The following is an 18,793-nucleotide window of genomic DNA, read 5'->3' as shown; positions in this document are numbered from 1 at the left end:
ATTTTAAATTAGCTTAAATGTTTCTGTATGGGGCAGGTTATAAAGGGGTATACAATATACAGCGTGTATAGGATAAAAATCATTATTCATTCATTTATTTTATTTTTGGCTTAGTCCCTTTATTATTCAGGGGATGCCACAGCGGAACAAACCACCAACTTATCCAGCATATGTTTTACTCAGCGGATGCCCTTCCAGCCGCAACCCAACACTGGGAAACACCCATACACTCTTGAATTCACACACATACACTACGGCTAATTTAGCTTATTCAGTTCACCTATATTGCATGTCTTTGAACTGTGGAGTAAAAGCGAACTTGGGGAGAACATGCAAATTCCACACAGAAATGCCAACTGACCCAGCTGGGGCTCGAACCAGCGACCTTCTTGCTGTGAGGCAATCATGCTACCCCCTGTGCCACAGTGTCGCCTAAAAATAATTATGTTAATTTGTTTTAATACTTAAAATATTGATTGTTATATTATTTGCTGTTGCTGGCGGCTCAATTTTGGTTTGTAGACTGTAAAGAAAATTAGCTTTTTTTTGCAGAAATTTTTTTTTTTGTCGTTTTTAGTACAAATATTTAAAAATTCTTAAGTCAAGAAGCATTTCTACATGCAAAAAATGTTGTCTCATAATATGCAAAAATTAAGTAATAATCTAAATAAGACTAAATTATCTACCAATGGGCTAAACAAAATGATTTTATGCCAAAACAAAAAACATGATTAATTTGCTTACCTCATTGACAGATTATTGTACTTGTTTTATGGAAAAACTCACTTAATTTTGACATATTATTTCTTAAAACAAGACTATATGTTTGGCTCATCTAGAAAATGTTTCTTGATTTAAGAATATTTAGATGTTTGGACTAGAAACAAGACAAAAAATCCAAGCAAGAAAAGCATTTTTTGCAGTGTAATATATCTGTTCATTAAATGATACAGATGTTTGTGTGTGTGTCTCCTTTTCAGCGGTTAGCTAATGCCAAAGCGCATAACTCCAGATTCGTCAGTGCCAGCCTTCCATGCAATAAGTTCAAGAACCGGTTGGTGAACATCATGCCATATGAGAGCACACGTGTGTGTCTGCAGCCAATCAGAGGAGTGGAGGGATCTGACTACGTCAATGGCAGTTTTATAGACGGCTACAGGTACAACGTCATCTCGCTTCTCATTTCTTTATATGAATAAAACAAATATTCTCAATTCCTGACCTTTGTTTCTTCCTCATCTCTCTTCAGGCAACAGAGGGCCTATATTGCAACTCAGGGGCCACTGGCAGAGACAGTTGAAGATTTCTGGAGAATGCTTTGGGAACACAATTCTACTATAGTAGTTATGCTTACTAAACTCAGAGAAATGGGAAGGGTTAGTAGACATATGCGCACAAACACACACACACACAACAATAACGTTCAGATGCTGTCATATATGACAGTAGCAGTGCGATATGACAGTATATCGGCACTGGTGAGAGGCGTTCTTAGTGTCCCACCAGTGATGATATACAGCCCTATCGCTCTGCTACGAGTGTGAAATTGTGTTTATACAACAGTTTTATGGCATAATCGTGTATATTAAAAAAGATATTCAAACACAGAGTTTCAAAAAACATTTTATATGAGGAACTACTTTCTTACGCCATTCATTCACATCTGCAGCTGATGCCAGAACAGCAGAAACGGTTGCTCATTCACCAACATCACTTTAGAATGATTCTCTAGCATAATATCTAAAGTAATAATAAAACAGGTTATTATGCTCACATTTTAAGATTATAAAGCTGAACGGCATGAAATGCCATCAGTCTAGAGACAATTCATTTCTCTGTTGCAATTGGGATATCACAATAATTAGCCCAGAAAAAGCCAAAGCAAACACATGTTACTACTACTCTTAGTACTACCAGAAACACTATAAGATTACTTTGGTATAAATACAGCACTACAACATCCAAAAGAGACAGATCATCTTAGAATGTCATTTACCTGATTTATAATGATTTGATTAGGTGTGGTTTGAAATTAGCTTATTGACTTATTAATAGGCTTATTATGCGCTTTCTGTCGCCATCTTGTGTCGGTACGTCAACCGTCTTCGCTCTGCTCAGTATGACAGGCTGATGGATGTCAACGCGCTGTCTCTCAGAAATTATAAATATTTAAAATAGGCATTATCCTTATAAATTAACTGCATAGTTGCAATCTAAACAGCGTGCTTGCCTTAAAAGCTTCAAAAATACATTATGTTGTCCAACAGCAGCAATATTTGTCAAACTGTAGTTTATTGATCTGCTGTCACTCTATGTGCGTGAGTATTACAGAAAGGTGAAGAGGCTGTTATGGCAGAATATTGCACGGCTATCAGCCAATCAGATTCGAGGACCAGACAGAACTGTTTTATAAATATATATACAGTGTATATATAGTATAAAACCAAATATTTTATGTTTTTATATAGTTATAATTAGTTATATTAATTTTAGCTTAATTTTTTGTAAATTTTATTTTATAACTTTTTGCGTTATTACCCATTGATTATTATTAATAATAATAATTATTATTACTATTATTATGTTTATCTTTAGCTTTTTATTCAGTTCAGTTAGTAATTTTGTCTTGGAGATTAACTAAAATATATTTCAGTTGTAATCTATTATCCAGAATCAAACAAAAAGTGCTTCATGGGTAATTGATGTGTTGAGGATCTATGGCTGGGTAATTCATAAAAATACACAAAAATTATACATCCAAAGCACTCAAACAGTAAGTAAAAAGTTAGCGGTGTCAAATGTTTTCAAATGAGTGTTCAAAGGAACTCAAGACACATGAATATTGTCACCCTGATGACGGCAAGTTTTGTCAAAATGCCTGAGTGGGGAGCTCAATAGAGCTGTTTTTTTTTTAAACAATAGCCATGTCAATAAAAGCTTTTTAACTCACCTACTTTTAGAGTACCTTGGACTGTTTTTGTAGTTCATTATATTTAGGTTTCAAAACCACTTTTTTATTAAACAAACATTTTTTAATCATTTACATTTTGGTAACTGTTAGTAACCCTGATGCTAATGTGTGTCTTGTGTCTGATGCAGGAGAAATGTCATCAGTACTGGCCGTCTGACCGATCAGCCCGATACCAGTACTTTGTTGTGGATCCCATGGCGGAATACAACATGCCTCAGTATATACTCCGAGAGTTTAAAGTCACAGACGCCAGGGTGTGTGAAATACTCATTTATAAGCTTTTTTTAAAACAGTCATAAGTTTTCTTTTGAAACAGTCATATGAGCATGGAGTGAGTACACATTTTCTGACTGTTAAATTCATGTATTTGATGAGTTTTGTAATCCATGTTAACACACTGTCTAATCTGTAGGTGCATTCTTGATTCTGAAATTCCTTCATACAATTCAGTATATAGATGCATGGAGAAAATCTGATTCTTAAGTCATTTTTGTAACGATTCAGTCAAAATAATTGGTCTACATGATTCATTAGCTTAGGAATTTCCACTTTTTAAGCATAAAAGTGAGTCTAAGCATAAAAAAATTCTAGGTTTTCTCAAATACATGATATAAATTTTTAATTTGCAACATGAATCAACATTACAAAATTATCCAACCCTTAAAACTCATTAGCTGGCAGATTAGAAATTATTTAATAGTTATGAAAATTGTAATACAGTTTTATATAACTTTTCCACACAGACCCCTGGTTGAAATGCTGATGTATCTTATTGGTTTTTCTCTCTCTTTAAGGATGGACAATCCAGAACAGTCCGGCAGTTTCAGTTCACAGATTGGCCAGAGCAGGGTGTGCCAAAATCTGGCGAAGGGTTCATTGATTTCATTGGTCAAGTGCACAAAACAAAAGAACAGTTCGGTCAGGATGGGCCAATCACAGTACACTGCAGGTGAGGAAAATCTGAAATGTAATTGTAACACTTTACAGTAAGGTTCTGTAATATGAACTGCGAATGAACAATTCTTTCACATTTATTAATCGTACTTATTGTAAATTTCTACTTGTTAATATTACTGACTGACTATATTCTCCTTCCTAACACTGGAACTACCAAATATCTATAACTACTAAAAGTACCATAGTTGTCATTCTGACCGTTCCTACATAAGACGTCATATTGTCACATCAAGTTTCTATTGAGATATTAAAATTAAGCTTGGAATGGCTGTCTTCCTATTTAATTTAGTCATCGCCAAAAAAAAAAAATTTTTTTGATAAAACAGCCTATAAATGTATAGTTAGGCAAGTAACATTAGACCACCCGTCAATCTCCACGCCTCACTTTCATTTTCACTTTCACAAGCACGGGAGAAGGCTTTTTCACAACACTTAATATGCTGTGTTGTGACTACCCTTAATCAAAATTCCACATTAGTCACATCTTGGGTCTGCTGAGGGGTTTAGACGATTCCCTATTTAAAAAAATAGTACATGGAACGACAAGTCTTTGTTTCTGTTTATTGTAGAGTTAATTTAAACAAAAAATTATATCAAATAAACAAAATCAAACAACTTTGGCCACCAACACACTGAAGGTAAGGTCTAAAGACCATGCGCTTCCAGCAGGCCCTTCTCCAGTGGGCCACACCCAGGGTTTTAACCTTCCTCTGGCCTGCAGGGGGTGCAAATATCCAAAATGAAAGAAATCATGTTTAACAACATAAACCTTAAAATAAAGTAAACATATGGCTCCTAAATGCTGGTTCGAAAGACATATATGAAGTAAAATTATGTTTTTGCTTGCAGAAAGTTATGATTTTGTTAGCAAGAAGTTGCTAGGCAACAGAGGCATGCATATTTAAAAATAACAGGGGAAAGTAGCAGATACTTAAATGCATGCGGCCATTTTAACTGCTATGATGCTTTTTGTCTGCTTTTGTCATTTTAAAAAATAACTATGTAAGAAAGAAATATGCACATATTTAGAAAGAGTCAGGGTATTATACATATGTCTGTTTTATTGCAACAAAGTCATTAAGTTGCAAAAATTAAAAGCGGTCAAAATGACCCCATTGGTAGTTCTAATGTTAAAATCCAAAATATTTGCATGTTTTTTTCCTATTCGAAGATTCTAGAGATTGTGAAGAGAGGCAAACAAGTTTAACCTCCTTTACCCTGATTTATAGTTCTGTGTCGAGTATTTATCGTACACCACAGTGCATACCTTGCACCGTGTTTGTATTCTAGTATGCAGTAGGGTTTCTATGTTTCACTGTATCACATTTCTTTGCGGATGTTTTGAGTTTACTTTAGAAATGCTACTATAACAACAGCTCAAACTTGCACTCATTCAGGGAGAAAGAGGCAGGAACTGGCAAATGTTAAACAATTTTAATCATAAAATAAACACAAGACAAAAGGATCCATCCGGAACTCTTCTTTAGTACTCAAGGGTTGTTAAACTCTCAGCCCACACTTGACACCACTACAAAGCAGGCCAATCAAATTGTGCGCTTCATGTCATTGTTACTTGTAGTTACATTTTTGAGAGAGTCTGGCAGAGGGTATGTGTAGGCTATACCAAATCCACATAGACTTGATGCAGAATTACCAATTGCCTTTAATCAAGGAGCTGCGGGATTATACCAAAGTGATTCATAGTTTACTTTAGGTTGTCAGTCTGATGCTTTGCTAGTGAATTTAGGAGCCACATCAATAAAAGAAGACCACAATCTGTCTTCATATAACATCTCTCTTTACTCTCCACTTTGTATGTCATCAAGTGCTTTGTGCTGCGAAACAAAGTAAATTAAATCAGACACCGTTCTAAATTGTGCCATTCACTGGAGTACGGGGGCTCTGACTTGTCAAAACACTTCTTAGTAGTCTCGTTATATGCAAAAAAAATAATTTTTTGACAGAAAAATTTATGACAGATGAAAGTTTATGAGGCATTGTGTAAAGTTTGTGTTTATTTTTTTAACGAGTGAAAGAATTTTCCAGACTGTGTGTAAGGACCTTTACTGCAAGGCTGCCTACAGTGCATCCGGAAAGTATTCATATTACTTCACTCTTTCCACGTTTTTTTCCGTTACAGCCTTATTCCATAATGTATTAAAATCATTAAACTCAAAATTCTTCACACAAAACCCCATAATGACAATGTAAAAAAAGAGTTTTTGAAATTGTTGCAGACTTATTAAAAATAAAAGACCAGAAAAATGACACGTACATGAGTATTCACAGCCTCTGCTTAATATTTTGTGCCACCAGGTTGGCACACCTGTCTTTGGAAATGTTTGCCCATTCCTCTTTGCAGTACCTCTCAAGCTCTATCAGGTTGGATGGGAAACAGCGGTGAACAGCCATTTTCAGATCTCTAGAGATGTTCAATAGGATTTAGGTCTGGGCTCTGGCTGGGTCACTCAAGGATATTCACAGAGTTGTTGTGAAGCCACTCCAATGATATGTTACCTGTGTGCTTTGGGTTATTGGCCTGCTGCAAGATAATCGTCGACCCAGTCAGAGGTCAAGAGCACTCTGAAGCAGGTTTTCATTCAGGTTGTCTCTGTATATGGCTGCATTCATCTTTCCCTCTCTCCTGACTAGTTTCTGCTGCTGAAAAACTTCCCCACAGCATGATGCTACCACCACCATGCTTCACTGTAGGGATGGTATTAGCCTGGTGATAAGAGATGTCTGGTTTTCTCCTAACCTAACGCCTCATCCAAAGGAGTACAATTACAACTTCAAAGAGTTCAATTTTAGTCTCTTCAGACCAGAGAATTTAGTTTCTTGTGGTCTGAGAGTCCTTTAGATGCTTTTTGGCAAATTCCTGACAGGGAGTGCTTCCGTCTGGTCAGTCTACCTTACAGGCCTGATTGGTGGATTGCTGCACAAATGGTTGTCCTTCTGTAAGGTTCTCCTCTCCCAACAGAAAAACGCTGAAGCTTAGACAGAATGATCATCGGATTATTGGTCACCTCCCTGACTAAGACCCTTCTCCCCTGCACTCTGCTTAGATGGCTGACCAGCTTTAGGAAGAGTCCTGGTCCATCTTCCACTTACGGATGATGGAGGCCACTGTGGAACTTTCAAAGCAGCAGAAATTTTTCTGTAACCTTCCCCAGCCTTGTGCCTCGAGACAATCCTGTCTTGGAAGTCTACAGACAATTCCTCTGTCTTCATGCTTAGTTTGTGCTTTGACATGCACTGTCAACTCTGGGACCTTATATAGACAGATGTATGCTTTTTCAATTCATGTCCAATCAACTGAATTTACCACAGGTGAACTCCAATTAAGCTGCTGAAACATCTCAAGAATGATCAGTGGAAACAGAATGTACCTGAGCTCAATTTAGAGCTTCACATCAAAGGCTGTCAATACTTATGAACATGGAATTTTTCAGGTTTTTTATTTTTAATAAATTTGCAACAATTTAAAAATCTATTTTTTCACATTTTCATTATGGGGTATTGTGTTTAGAATTTTGAGGAAATAAATTCATTTAATCCATTTTGAAATAAGGCTGTAACATGAAAAATGTGGAAAAAGTGAAGCGCTCTGAATACTTTCCTGTTGCACTGTACTGAATAGAAAATCAAATGACTTTATCATGATTACACAAAAAATGTAACAACATATTGTCCTGATTCAAAACGTCATTTAATCTCAAGCCTTAAACATCCAGATGATACTGTAATGTGTTTTGGGAGTTAAGATTTCTATGTTTTGTGTGTGTGTGCAGTGCTGGCGTTGGAAGGACAGGTGTATTTATCACTCTCAGTATAGTGTTGGAGAGGATGCGTTATGAGGGAGTTGTCGATATCTTCCAGACTGTCAAAATGTTGCGAACTCAAAGACCAGCCATGGTGCAGACAGAGGTAAGCCTGTGTTTCTGTCTTTTATACTTCAGTGAATAATTTGATCATTCCTTTAGACCAGTGTGTCTCAACCACATTCCTGGTGGACCACCAACACTGCATGTTTTGGATTTCTTCTTTAAATCTCACACTCATTACAGCTCTTTCAGTCTCTGCCAATGAGCTGATGATCTAAATCAGGTGTGTTTGGTTATAGAGACATAGATAATGTGCAGAGCTGGTGGTCCTCTAGAAACGTGGTCGAGAAACACTGCTTTATACCATATAATTACATCTTTTCTTTTTTTTTTTACAATCACAACTTTTTCTCAGTATTACTTTTACTATTTATTACTATATATTACTATTACTTTAAGGTGTAAACTGGTTTTAGATCACAATCAAATGACATGTGTGTGTTTGTTTCTCCCTCCACAGGAGCAGTACCAGTTCTGCTATCGAGCAGGGCTGGAATACCTGGGCAGTTTTGATCACTATGCAACATAAAACCTTCCCCTGGACCAAGAGCCACCTCATCATCATCACCACCACCACAACATCACAGCGAGACCTGCGTCTGATCAATCCGACAGCTTCTTTCTGCTGCTCAAGAGTCTGTTTGATTCCTCCAGACAGCACACAGTTTAACAGTCAGCCAGAGAGGTCAGCTGCGATACTGCGTTGTCACCACAAATTGCAGCTCCAGTCATAGAACTGAAAGTTGTCAAGTCATATTGGGACTGGAGGAAATCGGTATGTGCTGTCTGGACCGATTCAATAGACCAGTGAGACTCCGAAAGCATTAGAAGAGACAACAATCAAACAGTTGAATGCTACTTTATACTTGTCCGAATTTATGAACCACCAAACCCCTCGCAAAAAAAAACAACAGTCATGTTTATAACAGGATGCAGTCCGAGTGTAGAGTTGCCACTGTTTTTAGTCACCAGTTTGTATAACGGATCCACCAACTCACTTGTTTAAGTGATTCGTACAAAATGAAATTCAACAACACAGCCTAAGTATTGGTGCTTACGCCAGTTTCCTGTTTGTTTATCTGTAGCGCACACACACACACAAGCGTAGATATATACGTACAAATCTATCACAGATTTAAGACGAGAAAAAAATAAGTTAAAATGGAGATTTGTCTCAAAAGCTGTGCAATATTGAACGTGATTATTGATCGCACCTTCGAGTTTTAAAACACTCAAGTATTAGAGATATTCTCACTGTAATTATATGGTCTCATTAATCTTATATTATATAAAGTATAAAATAAAATGTTATTACGCATATTGGCACATATAAATATACATATATATCTAAAGCGTCAATGTATTGAGTGATATTTATACTATGTGAGTAAATACTTGTCAGTTGCACATACGTTAAGAAAAGTACTGATTGCAGTAAAACAGATTTTTATTTTCACTACTGTTGACCAAAACAACTATTTTAGTGGTTTTGTTGGACGTTCGAAGGCTGAATGGCACCAGACTCGCTACAACAGAAGGTTGACGTGTTCAGAAACAATAACATAATGGATCATTCGACACTGGTAGTGCCTTATCATAGTCACATGTTTAAAATGGTTCGCTATTAAAGTTATGCGTTTCACGTTTATGGATATGAATCTGCTTTTATGTACTAAATAAATAAATAAATACTAGCTATTTCCGCCAGAGTGAATTTTACAATATATTTCACACCAAACACCAAGGCGGTTTGTTCGTTCAAGTGAAGTACTGCCAAGATGACTAGACAATTATATTATGGAAAGCCAATACGTGTCTATTTTTGAGAGGACACACGTTTATTGTATCTATAATGGGCCAAGAGATCTCCATATTCCATTACATGTGTACTGATTATCGTAGTATCAATTATTTGTATTTGAAAATCAGTATTGAAACAAGACATAGTTTTGCGTTTCAGTCCATACTGCTGCAGGAAATGCTCATTTCTGAATGTCAATGTCTGTATTTTTATTAATTGTATCGCATTGTCAGAGATGATGCGATTTTTATTTATTTATTTTTTTTATCTCACGGCAGTTCGTAACGTTTTTATTTAGTGGATAATTAATATTAATTTGTTTGTTCTCATTTGTACATTTAAGTGTGATTTGCTCATCCCCCAATCCGGGGTTGACCTGCTTTTTAAAATCGTACGTTTTCATTTGAATGAAATCAGATTATCCAACTCTATCTCACAGCAATTCGTAACATTAATTTAGTGGCTAATTCGTACGATCTCATTCATACAATTTAGGATGTTTTACTTATCCCCCACTGTTGAGGTGGGGTTGGGTTAAAATTGTACATTTGGGACACACATTTATTGTATCTATAATGGGCCAAGAGATCTCCATATTCCATTACGTGTACTGAATTTTACAGTATCAATTATTTGTATTTGAAAATCAGTATTAAAACGAGACATAGTTTTGCGTTTCAGTCCATACTGCTGCAGGAAAAGCTCATTTCTAAATGTTAATGTCTGTTTTCATGTCTGCTAATGTTCTTAGTTTTCATTTAGTGGCTAATTCGTATTAATTTATGCGTTCTCATTCGTACATTTAAGTGTGATTTGCTCATCCCCCAAAGTGCAGCTGACCTACTTTTAAAAATTTAAAAGTTAAAATCGGATTATTCAACATGATCTCACGGAAATTCATAACTTATTGAATTAGTGGCTAATTCATAATCTCATACAAAACGTTTTGCTCATCCCTCAATGACGGTTATGTGCCACACCTTTTTAAAATCGTACATTTTTGTAAATTGGAACTTGTATAAATTATTAGGGATGTCTGACGTGAAACTTATGTTTCGACATAGTGTCGAGTTCCTGAAGCACAAGTGTTTCGAAACATTGCACCGAAGCATGACCTGAAACACCCAGGTCACATGACTAAGGTGATTCAAAACACACAGGTCACATGACTAAAATGTTTCGAAACACCTGGTCACGTGAATTAAGGGATTCAAAGCATCGATCATTTCAGAAGCGTTTCGAAACATGGCAAATCTGCATTTGACGCAGGGTCAGGACAACACTCTGGCTGCGTCCGAAACCGCCTACTACTCAGTAGGTACTGTATTTGAATTTAAACGTACTGCTTGTCCGTTAGAAAAGTATGTTCTATACAGTATGAATGTAAGAAGTATAAATGAAATTCGGACGCCATTTTGTCATCATCATGTGTCCTTCCTGCGTCAGTTGCGTCGCTTCACTCCCATTCATGAATTCTCTCGCAGGGCATTATGGGATAGCGCAGTGTGCATGGGATGCAGACTTCAGAATCTCGCCGAAGTAATGTCATCCAAGTACTTCCTGCATACTGATTTTCAAATTCTATGAATTCGGACATACTACTCAGCTCGCATACTGATTTTAGCGTACTGTATAGTATGGAAGTATGTGGTTTTGGATGCAGCCTCTGTCTCTTAGGGGGACCGTGTGTGTGCACATAGTTAATGTGCTGTAAATGGCTTGTACAAATGGCTTGTACAAATACTCTGAAATTATGATTTTTATGGATTTTAATAATGCTACTGTTTAATGGTGTAGTCTAAATAGGATCCAGCTGCAGATATGCCATCAATATAGCATCATTTTTGAAACACTGTATAACAATAATTCATATTTTTACAGGACAGTGATGGTTGGGTTTAGGGTTTGAGTAGACGTTAATAAAATACAATAAATGGGAAATTTTTTGAATAATATAAAGAATTCCCGTTTACTTCCGGTCGCAACCGTATCTGATCTAGCAAGAACAGTTTACGACCAAAACAAGACTTTTATTTATAAAGTGTTCATTTGGATGTCAAACCGATGTTAAAACACAACACGTTACAAGAACAGAGCATTTCAAATCTAACATCTATAGCTGCATCACCCTGGGTTCAAACCCATTATCTCTGCATGCTAGTCAGGAACTCTTACCGCTTCCCTAAATCACTTGAAGCTTCAACTCAATGTGGAGTTTAATACCTCAATTTGCTAAACTGTTTCTTTGCTGAAGCTGTTCCAGTGCAATACACAAAAAAATGACCACTAGGTGTCACTGTAGAGAGGTTTCAAAACATTTTGAAGCTTCGATAAATTTGCTTTGACTGGTTGTGTTTTACGAAGCCTCTCTTTGCCCACCACTATGAATTAGCCACTAAACTGACAAAACGTAAAATAGTTATTTTTCTTCTTGAGATCAGGCTGGATGATCCTCTTTTCTGACAATATGTAAAATAGTTGTTTTTTCATACATTTGAAAGGAGGGGGATTTCGAAAAGCGTTGCTTAAAACCAACTAAAGTTAAAATTTCAAGTTTCATCGTAAGTTTGATCCAGAATTAGATTCCTAAACGCATTAAAAACGAGATCTAGAGCTCAGAAATAAAAATGGCCCATGTATGGTTTATGACAGTCTGGTTGTGGTTTTGGAAATGGCTGCACTCTTGTTCTATGCACTAACCCTTACACTTTCTTCAACACAGAATGTTCTTTGTAATGAATGAGATGAATTTCACAGTGTCGCTCACAGTGTGTGCATGTTAAGACGAAAACAAAAAGTCTTGGTTCCAAAGCTTAAGACAGTATGCGCATAATGTTATTGTTGTACTTTAGATGACAGGGTGGTCTAATATGAGTGGTTTTTCCTTCTAGTCCAGTGCTAATAGTCATCATTTAGTAATTTTCAAGAAAGTCTGGTCACCAAGAACTTCAGCTTATTTCACTTTCGGTGGAAGGAAATGTTTCGATTTCTTTGCAGCCTTTTTTCTACCAGATTTGAGTTAGTTGTATTTGAGATTCTAACTGACAAATCTTCCGCTATCTACCTTGTTTATTTTAGTACACTTTACAGCATATTCTTATCAGAACCAAGTTTCAGGGTTTTTCAAATTTCAACTTTTGTTGAAACTAGCTAAGCTTATTTTTTCAAGAGGATATATATATATCAATTATTAGCATTTGTTTAATGGGACATTCTCTGCTAATCTCAATGTCAGTGTTTTAAGGGAAAAAACAAAAAAACACATCTATTTTCCAGTGCATGACAGTCCCCATTTGTACAATGCGAAGGCACCGTCTGATTTTGATGATTCAAGACTATGACATTGTTCCATGTGAAAAATAAACTAGCACAATCTATATCATGTAATCTGACCAAATATGCATTGTATCACCATTTTCATATTGTCAGACGTTGTGAGTGGTTTTACAATTTCACCCATCGATTAATGTGAAACACAAAAGGGAAATCTTTTACCTCTGATTTTGTAGTAAATGTAAATATTTCAGAGGACGTTTTCTTTTTTTAATTTTCCTACTTTATGTTGTAAGGACAGATGTGTGAGAATACAATTGTATTGGAAAAGTTTTATTTGTTACAAATAAAATGGTAAGAATAGCGCAACGTGTCTTTATTTACTTTAGTGGGTGATTCGTTTATATTGACCAACCAGCGTATTTAAGAATACTCAAATGTTGTAATGCTAAAAGACCACTGTATTATATTTGATAACTACATTTCTAATGATCTTTAAGAAGTATTTGTAAATTGTTTTGTGTAATACTATTAGCATTTGAAGCGTTCAAAACAATAACAATTGTTTATTTGACACCAAGCAATTGTTGCTTTTTTTTTTTTTTTTACAATCTTACTAGACTTTTACTCAAAGAAAAATAGACTTTCATTAGGTTGGGATGCTTGCGTTTTTAATGTAATTTACATGCCATAAAGCAGACACATTTTTAAGGTTAACAATCGTTAATTTAAATGAAGGTCGATCAGGGATTTTTGTGGAAATGTTCAACTCTACTCCACATGTAAAGCATCTGGTCAGCCCAGGATTCATAAAAACACTTAATAATGCACCAACACAAAAGCAGCCTATAGACCTGAACAGTGCAGTGGCTTGTTTATATCCAAAGAAAAAAGAGTTATCCAAAGATGCCTTGTCAAGTGGAAATAAATCTGTTTTTCAAACTAATGATATAGCAAAGGTCTGTGATTTGTTTTAATTATTCAGACATGTTTACGGTTCCAAAATATTCTAAATGTTTCTTGAACCAAAACATAGCGTTCAATGGGGAGTAGCCAGACATTTAAAAAGAGCATATTTTAGAGCAGTGATCACAATACTGTGAAACTGGTATTTTTATCCAGGGTTATCATATTGGCAGAATCTTATACCAGCACATGCCTAGTTGTTATAAATTAGTAAAAAAAAATAATAATAATAATTATATATATATATATATATATATATATATATATATATATATATATACACACACACACAGTTGAAGTCAGAATTATTAGCCACCCTTTGAATTTTTTTCTTTTTTAAATATTTTACAAATTATGTTTAACAGGGCAGAGAAATTTTCAAAGTATGTCTGATAATGTTTTTTCTTCTGGAGAAAGTCTTTTTTTGTTTTATTTCGGCTAGAAAAAAAGCAGTTATAATTTTTTTAAACACCATTTTAAGGACAACATTATTAGCCCCTTTAAGCAAATATTTTTTTTTCGATAGTCTACAGAGCTACACTGAAAAAAATTCAGAGATGATTCCTTGAATTTACTACATTTTTTTTTTTACATTTTTCACATTAAATGGCTGTAAACAATTTATTTGGGCTGAATTTAAACAAAGAAATTAAGTTAAATTTTATTAAATTTAATTTGTTTGTTTAAATTCAACACAAATAAATTGTTTGCAACAGTTTTCCAGACATAATTTTTTCAGTGAGACCATTGTAATCATAATAGTTTATATAACTCATTTCTAATAACTGATTTCTTTGATCTTTTTGTCATGATGACAGTATTTACTAGATATTTTTCAAGACACTTCTATACAGCTTAAAATGATATTTAAACGCTTAACTAGGCTAATAAGGTGAACTAAGCAGGTTAGGGTAATTAGGCAAGTTATTGTATATCGATGGTTTGTTCAGTAGATTATCGAAAAAAATAACCTAAAGGGGCTAAAAATTAAAAACTGCTTTTATTCAAGCTTAAATAAAAGAAACAAGACACTTTCCAGAAGAAAAAATATTATCATACTGTGAAAATTTTCTTGCTCTATTAAACATCATTTGGGAAATATTTAAAAAAGAACAATCTAGATTTTTGTAGTCTGTTTTCAGCATGTTTCTTGAATTTTCTCTTTGTGAGGAAAAACCTTTTGGAGTTCTATAAACGCTGTTCGTAATTTTTATATTTCGGCAGATTTAAACAATTATAAACGACATAAAACAGAAACATTTTGCTGTTCTGATAGTGATTCCTGTGTAGAAGAATCACTTCCTGTTCTCCATCTGAATTTTGCATGTCATCAATAACTGCAGCTGGACATTATTGAAACTGATGAAGGATATAGTGAGCCTAGTGTGTACTTAAAAATACCGTGTACATTTAGGCTACGACATGGCCTATATAAGGCATATGCATTTTATCTATACATTTTAAACTAGCCTACAACATCCCTTTATTACGTTGTAAGCTGACACACCCTCTCAATAAAACTTTTCTGTAATTCTACATCATATATAATGAGATATAAAACTGCTGGGCCTATTCAATCTGACACTCAACAAAAAAGCAATTTATCAAAATATATTTTTCAATATTCATTTAAATAAAATGTTGTTGGTTTTTTGGTCAGACAAGGCTTTACAGGGTTAACCAAATGTAAGGTACTTTTTAAATAGGCTTTTCTTTTTTTACACTAGGATATGCCTTATTCTCATTGCCTCAATAAAAGTCTTTAGCGCCCCCTAATGTCAATTCAGCACTCGGCCGACACTTAAAAAATGGATTACAAATAGGTTTAAGGTTTCTGTACATTTAGAATAAATACTGGGTGCAATTTTTAATTCATGTAAAAATACTGCATGCATGATATCTAAAATCACTGTAGAAGCCACCAGGAAACCTAGTTCTGGAAAGCAACTCCAGACAACTAATAACTTTGAAGTGGTCTCGGATTTGTTATTAATGGTAAAATGCTCACTTCTTTTATTTTAAATATAATATTAACTTGTCTTTAACATTGAACATACAAAATAGAATCATTACAGCATTTATTTTCAGAAATTAACAACTGGCCAGTTTAAAAAATATATATTAGCAGTCAGGCCCATAGCCAAGGGGATTCAGGTGGTTCTAAAGACCAAAGTTGGATTATTACTGTTTGAATTGTTCCTATTCAAATGGCCAAATTCAGATGGGAAAGTTGAATGCACTGGCCAGTTTGTTATTTGGCTGTAGGCTTCAGTTTTTACTTTAAAACAAGTTTAAACAGATTTCTAAAAATAAATAAATAAATAAATAAATAATGATAATTAATGAGTATTTTAAAATTAAGTATCTTTTTATATTTATTTATTCAAAATTTCATATATTAAAAAAACTGTGATATAAAACATTTTTTTGATAAAATGGTTGGAAATATCAAAAAGTCTGGTTATGATGGTTATCATTCGACAAGATAATCCAGCAAAAAATTGTTCTTAAAATGTTTCTAAAACGCAATATTTATGCCTCGTAATTCAATAGAAAATCTGGTGAATAACTGCAAAAAAATAAAAATCAGTTTTTCAGAAAAAAAAAACAAGCACCTCTTTCAATACGCTGGCTACAGGCCTGATAATGTAATGTTAATAGAATGTTTATTAACTGATAAAGAGCGAGTTTAATAAAGACTTCAGTTTACTTTAGCCACAGTGCAAATGAAACATGTCTTATATATCAGCTTTAATAAAAGATGGAGCACAGGCGGTAGTTTTTCTGACGAAGTAAATTAAATTATTAGTGGGCACATTTCAATGGTTGGTGGACATTGGTGGGGATGTGTCCCCTCTGTTCATGCTAAATCTACACCCCTGATGTACACGCACACATTTTTAGATTTACATTATATATATATTTAAAAAAACAGACATACTGACCGGTTTCAAGCACTCAAAGCCAATAAGTAGTGTCCTGTTTGGCTCAAAATAGCCCAAATTGTATCCAATTCTGAAATAAATCACTCGCTTCTGAAAAAGCAATGGTTGTATATTTCAATACAGTCATATTTCACTTCAGTCCTCGTCATCTTATTTAACACACAAACACATGCTCAGTTTCAGAATAATATTCAGGTTTACTACTACACTAGTGCAGATGTCGGGTAAAAAAAAAAACAAGGCCATTACTCGATCACAAGAAGTTTGGGCACCAAAAGAACAAATAAAACACTCACATTGCATTCCCGACTGCTTTAATCAATCACAGCCAAGTGTGTCCCACTTAGTCTCATTCAAGCAGGAATCAGCCGTATAAAACACACCTGCACTGGAGAAATCAGTAAACATTAGATGAGTGGGACGTTCACACATTCACTACCATCATCATCATCATACAAGCATTGATATTCCAGGAGAAAGCATTCCATAGTTCTCCAAAATAAAAACAATGTGATTTTCTTCTTCTAATTGTAATCATAACATTCAAGTTCATTTCCTATTTTTTTTTTTCCTTTTTGGTTTTCTTACATTAAAACCTCTTTCAGTCTTCTGATTGGCAAAGAGTTAAAAACTGTTAGTGGCAGCCGTGCTGTTCAGTCACATGTGTGTGTTTAAGTCTTGGCCCTTTTAACAGTTCAGAGTATGAAAAAAGGTTTTGCTACAGGCATCTGGAAAAATAACAGATCTCCCAAAACACAACGCTGAGTAACAATTCCACGTTGAACTGAACCTAATGAGAAACAAAACGAAAAACGGAGAAGTCTTCTGTCTTGCAGTTTGATTTCTTTAGCTTATCCTTTGAAAAACAAAAACATCACATCTGTTCATTTTGTCGTACCAACATTCAAATTTCAATACTGCTGAAAAGGCATAAATAAAAACAGAAAAGAATACAGGATGCTGCATAAAATCCAAAATAACATGTCTATAGGTTTTTGCTTGCTTCTTTTCTGTTTATGTTTTGAGAGCAGGAAAACACTAAGTATACCCCTGAGATTAAATTAAATTCCCTATGTGTGTGTGTGTATGTGTGTGTGAAACAACTTGTTCTACTCGTTGAGCTACGAAAACTTGAAGGCACAAAAACGGAGGCGTTTCAGCCCCAGAGCTTCACACAGCTGAAGACCCAGTTCACTTGTAACAAATGACTCCAACACTTCACATCAGTACAGACACTGAAGGGAATCATGGTAACAGAAGCAGTGTCCGTGCGGGTCAAGATACTTCAACTTGGGGCTCAAAGTGGAAGGATTAAAAAACAAACAAAAAACAAGTCAAAGTTCATACTTGAGAGGGAGCAAGGCAGTGATTGAAGGTTAAGGGCCAGAATTCAGAGAGAATCTCATAGCTGAGATGCTCTGAGTGAGAGACGCCCTGCATTAAGGCTGGATAATCATGAATCAAGGTTAAATGAGAATCAAATCTGCAGGACCACAACAATCAACATGATGATATACCATATATGGCATAGTTGTGTTCCTCTTCTTCTATTTATATGATTTTAACCTGACATATAACTTTACATATACTCTTTATATATATATATTTATATATATAGATACACATATTTTCGAAGAAAGAGTATTATATTAAAACAAGGCTTTTCAAAAGTTGTTATGCACAATATATAAATGTATGTTACAAGATATACAAGGGTTTAAGTCACGACGATCATTACAGATACATCCAAGCATTCGACACCATACCTTTGGCTTGAAGATTAGTTTTAACGAAACACAAAAACTGTTGAAACCTGTTCAGACATGAAGAGAATTGCTATTTTGATGTGAGAAGAAGATTTTTTGAAAAAAGTATATTCAAGTTTTACGTTTTTACACTTTTGATAAAAAGTGTGAATTTAACCCCCAAGTCGAGTGATATTAAATTGACAACATGTTGAGAATAATAATAAAAATAAAGAGAGCAGATAATACGA

General features: G+C 34.8%; 1 protein-coding gene across 9 annotated transcripts in view; it reads left to right on the top strand.

Annotated features, from left to right (window-relative positions):
• ptprdb (protein tyrosine phosphatase receptor type Db) overlaps nt 1–13,251 on the top strand; it is a 149,892-nt gene extending 136,641 nt beyond the window's left edge. For 7 of the 9 annotated variants that reach the window (XM_073944930.1, XM_073944874.1, XM_021475233.3 and 4 more), the window contains 6 exons: nt 981–1,159; nt 1,250–1,376; nt 3,100–3,225; nt 3,766–3,920; nt 7,720–7,855; nt 8,273–13,251. In XM_073944930.1, the coding sequence (XP_073801031.1) occupies nt 981–1,159; nt 1,250–1,376; nt 3,100–3,225; nt 3,766–3,920; nt 7,720–7,855; nt 8,273–8,341 (792 nt within the window). In that variant the 3' untranslated portion in view covers nt 8,342–13,251. 9 annotated transcript variants of the gene reach the window in all.
• The last annotated feature ends 5,542 nt before the right edge of the window (nt 13,252–18,793 follow it).

This window comes from Danio rerio, chromosome 1 (assembly GCF_049306965.1).
Source record: "Danio rerio strain Tuebingen ecotype United States chromosome 1, GRCz12tu, whole genome shotgun sequence".
Classification (NCBI taxonomy): domain Eukaryota; kingdom Metazoa; phylum Chordata; class Actinopteri; order Cypriniformes; family Danionidae; genus Danio; species Danio rerio.
The sequence above is the reverse complement of the archived record's forward strand: the minus strand, read 5'-3'. Positions and strand labels throughout refer to the sequence as shown.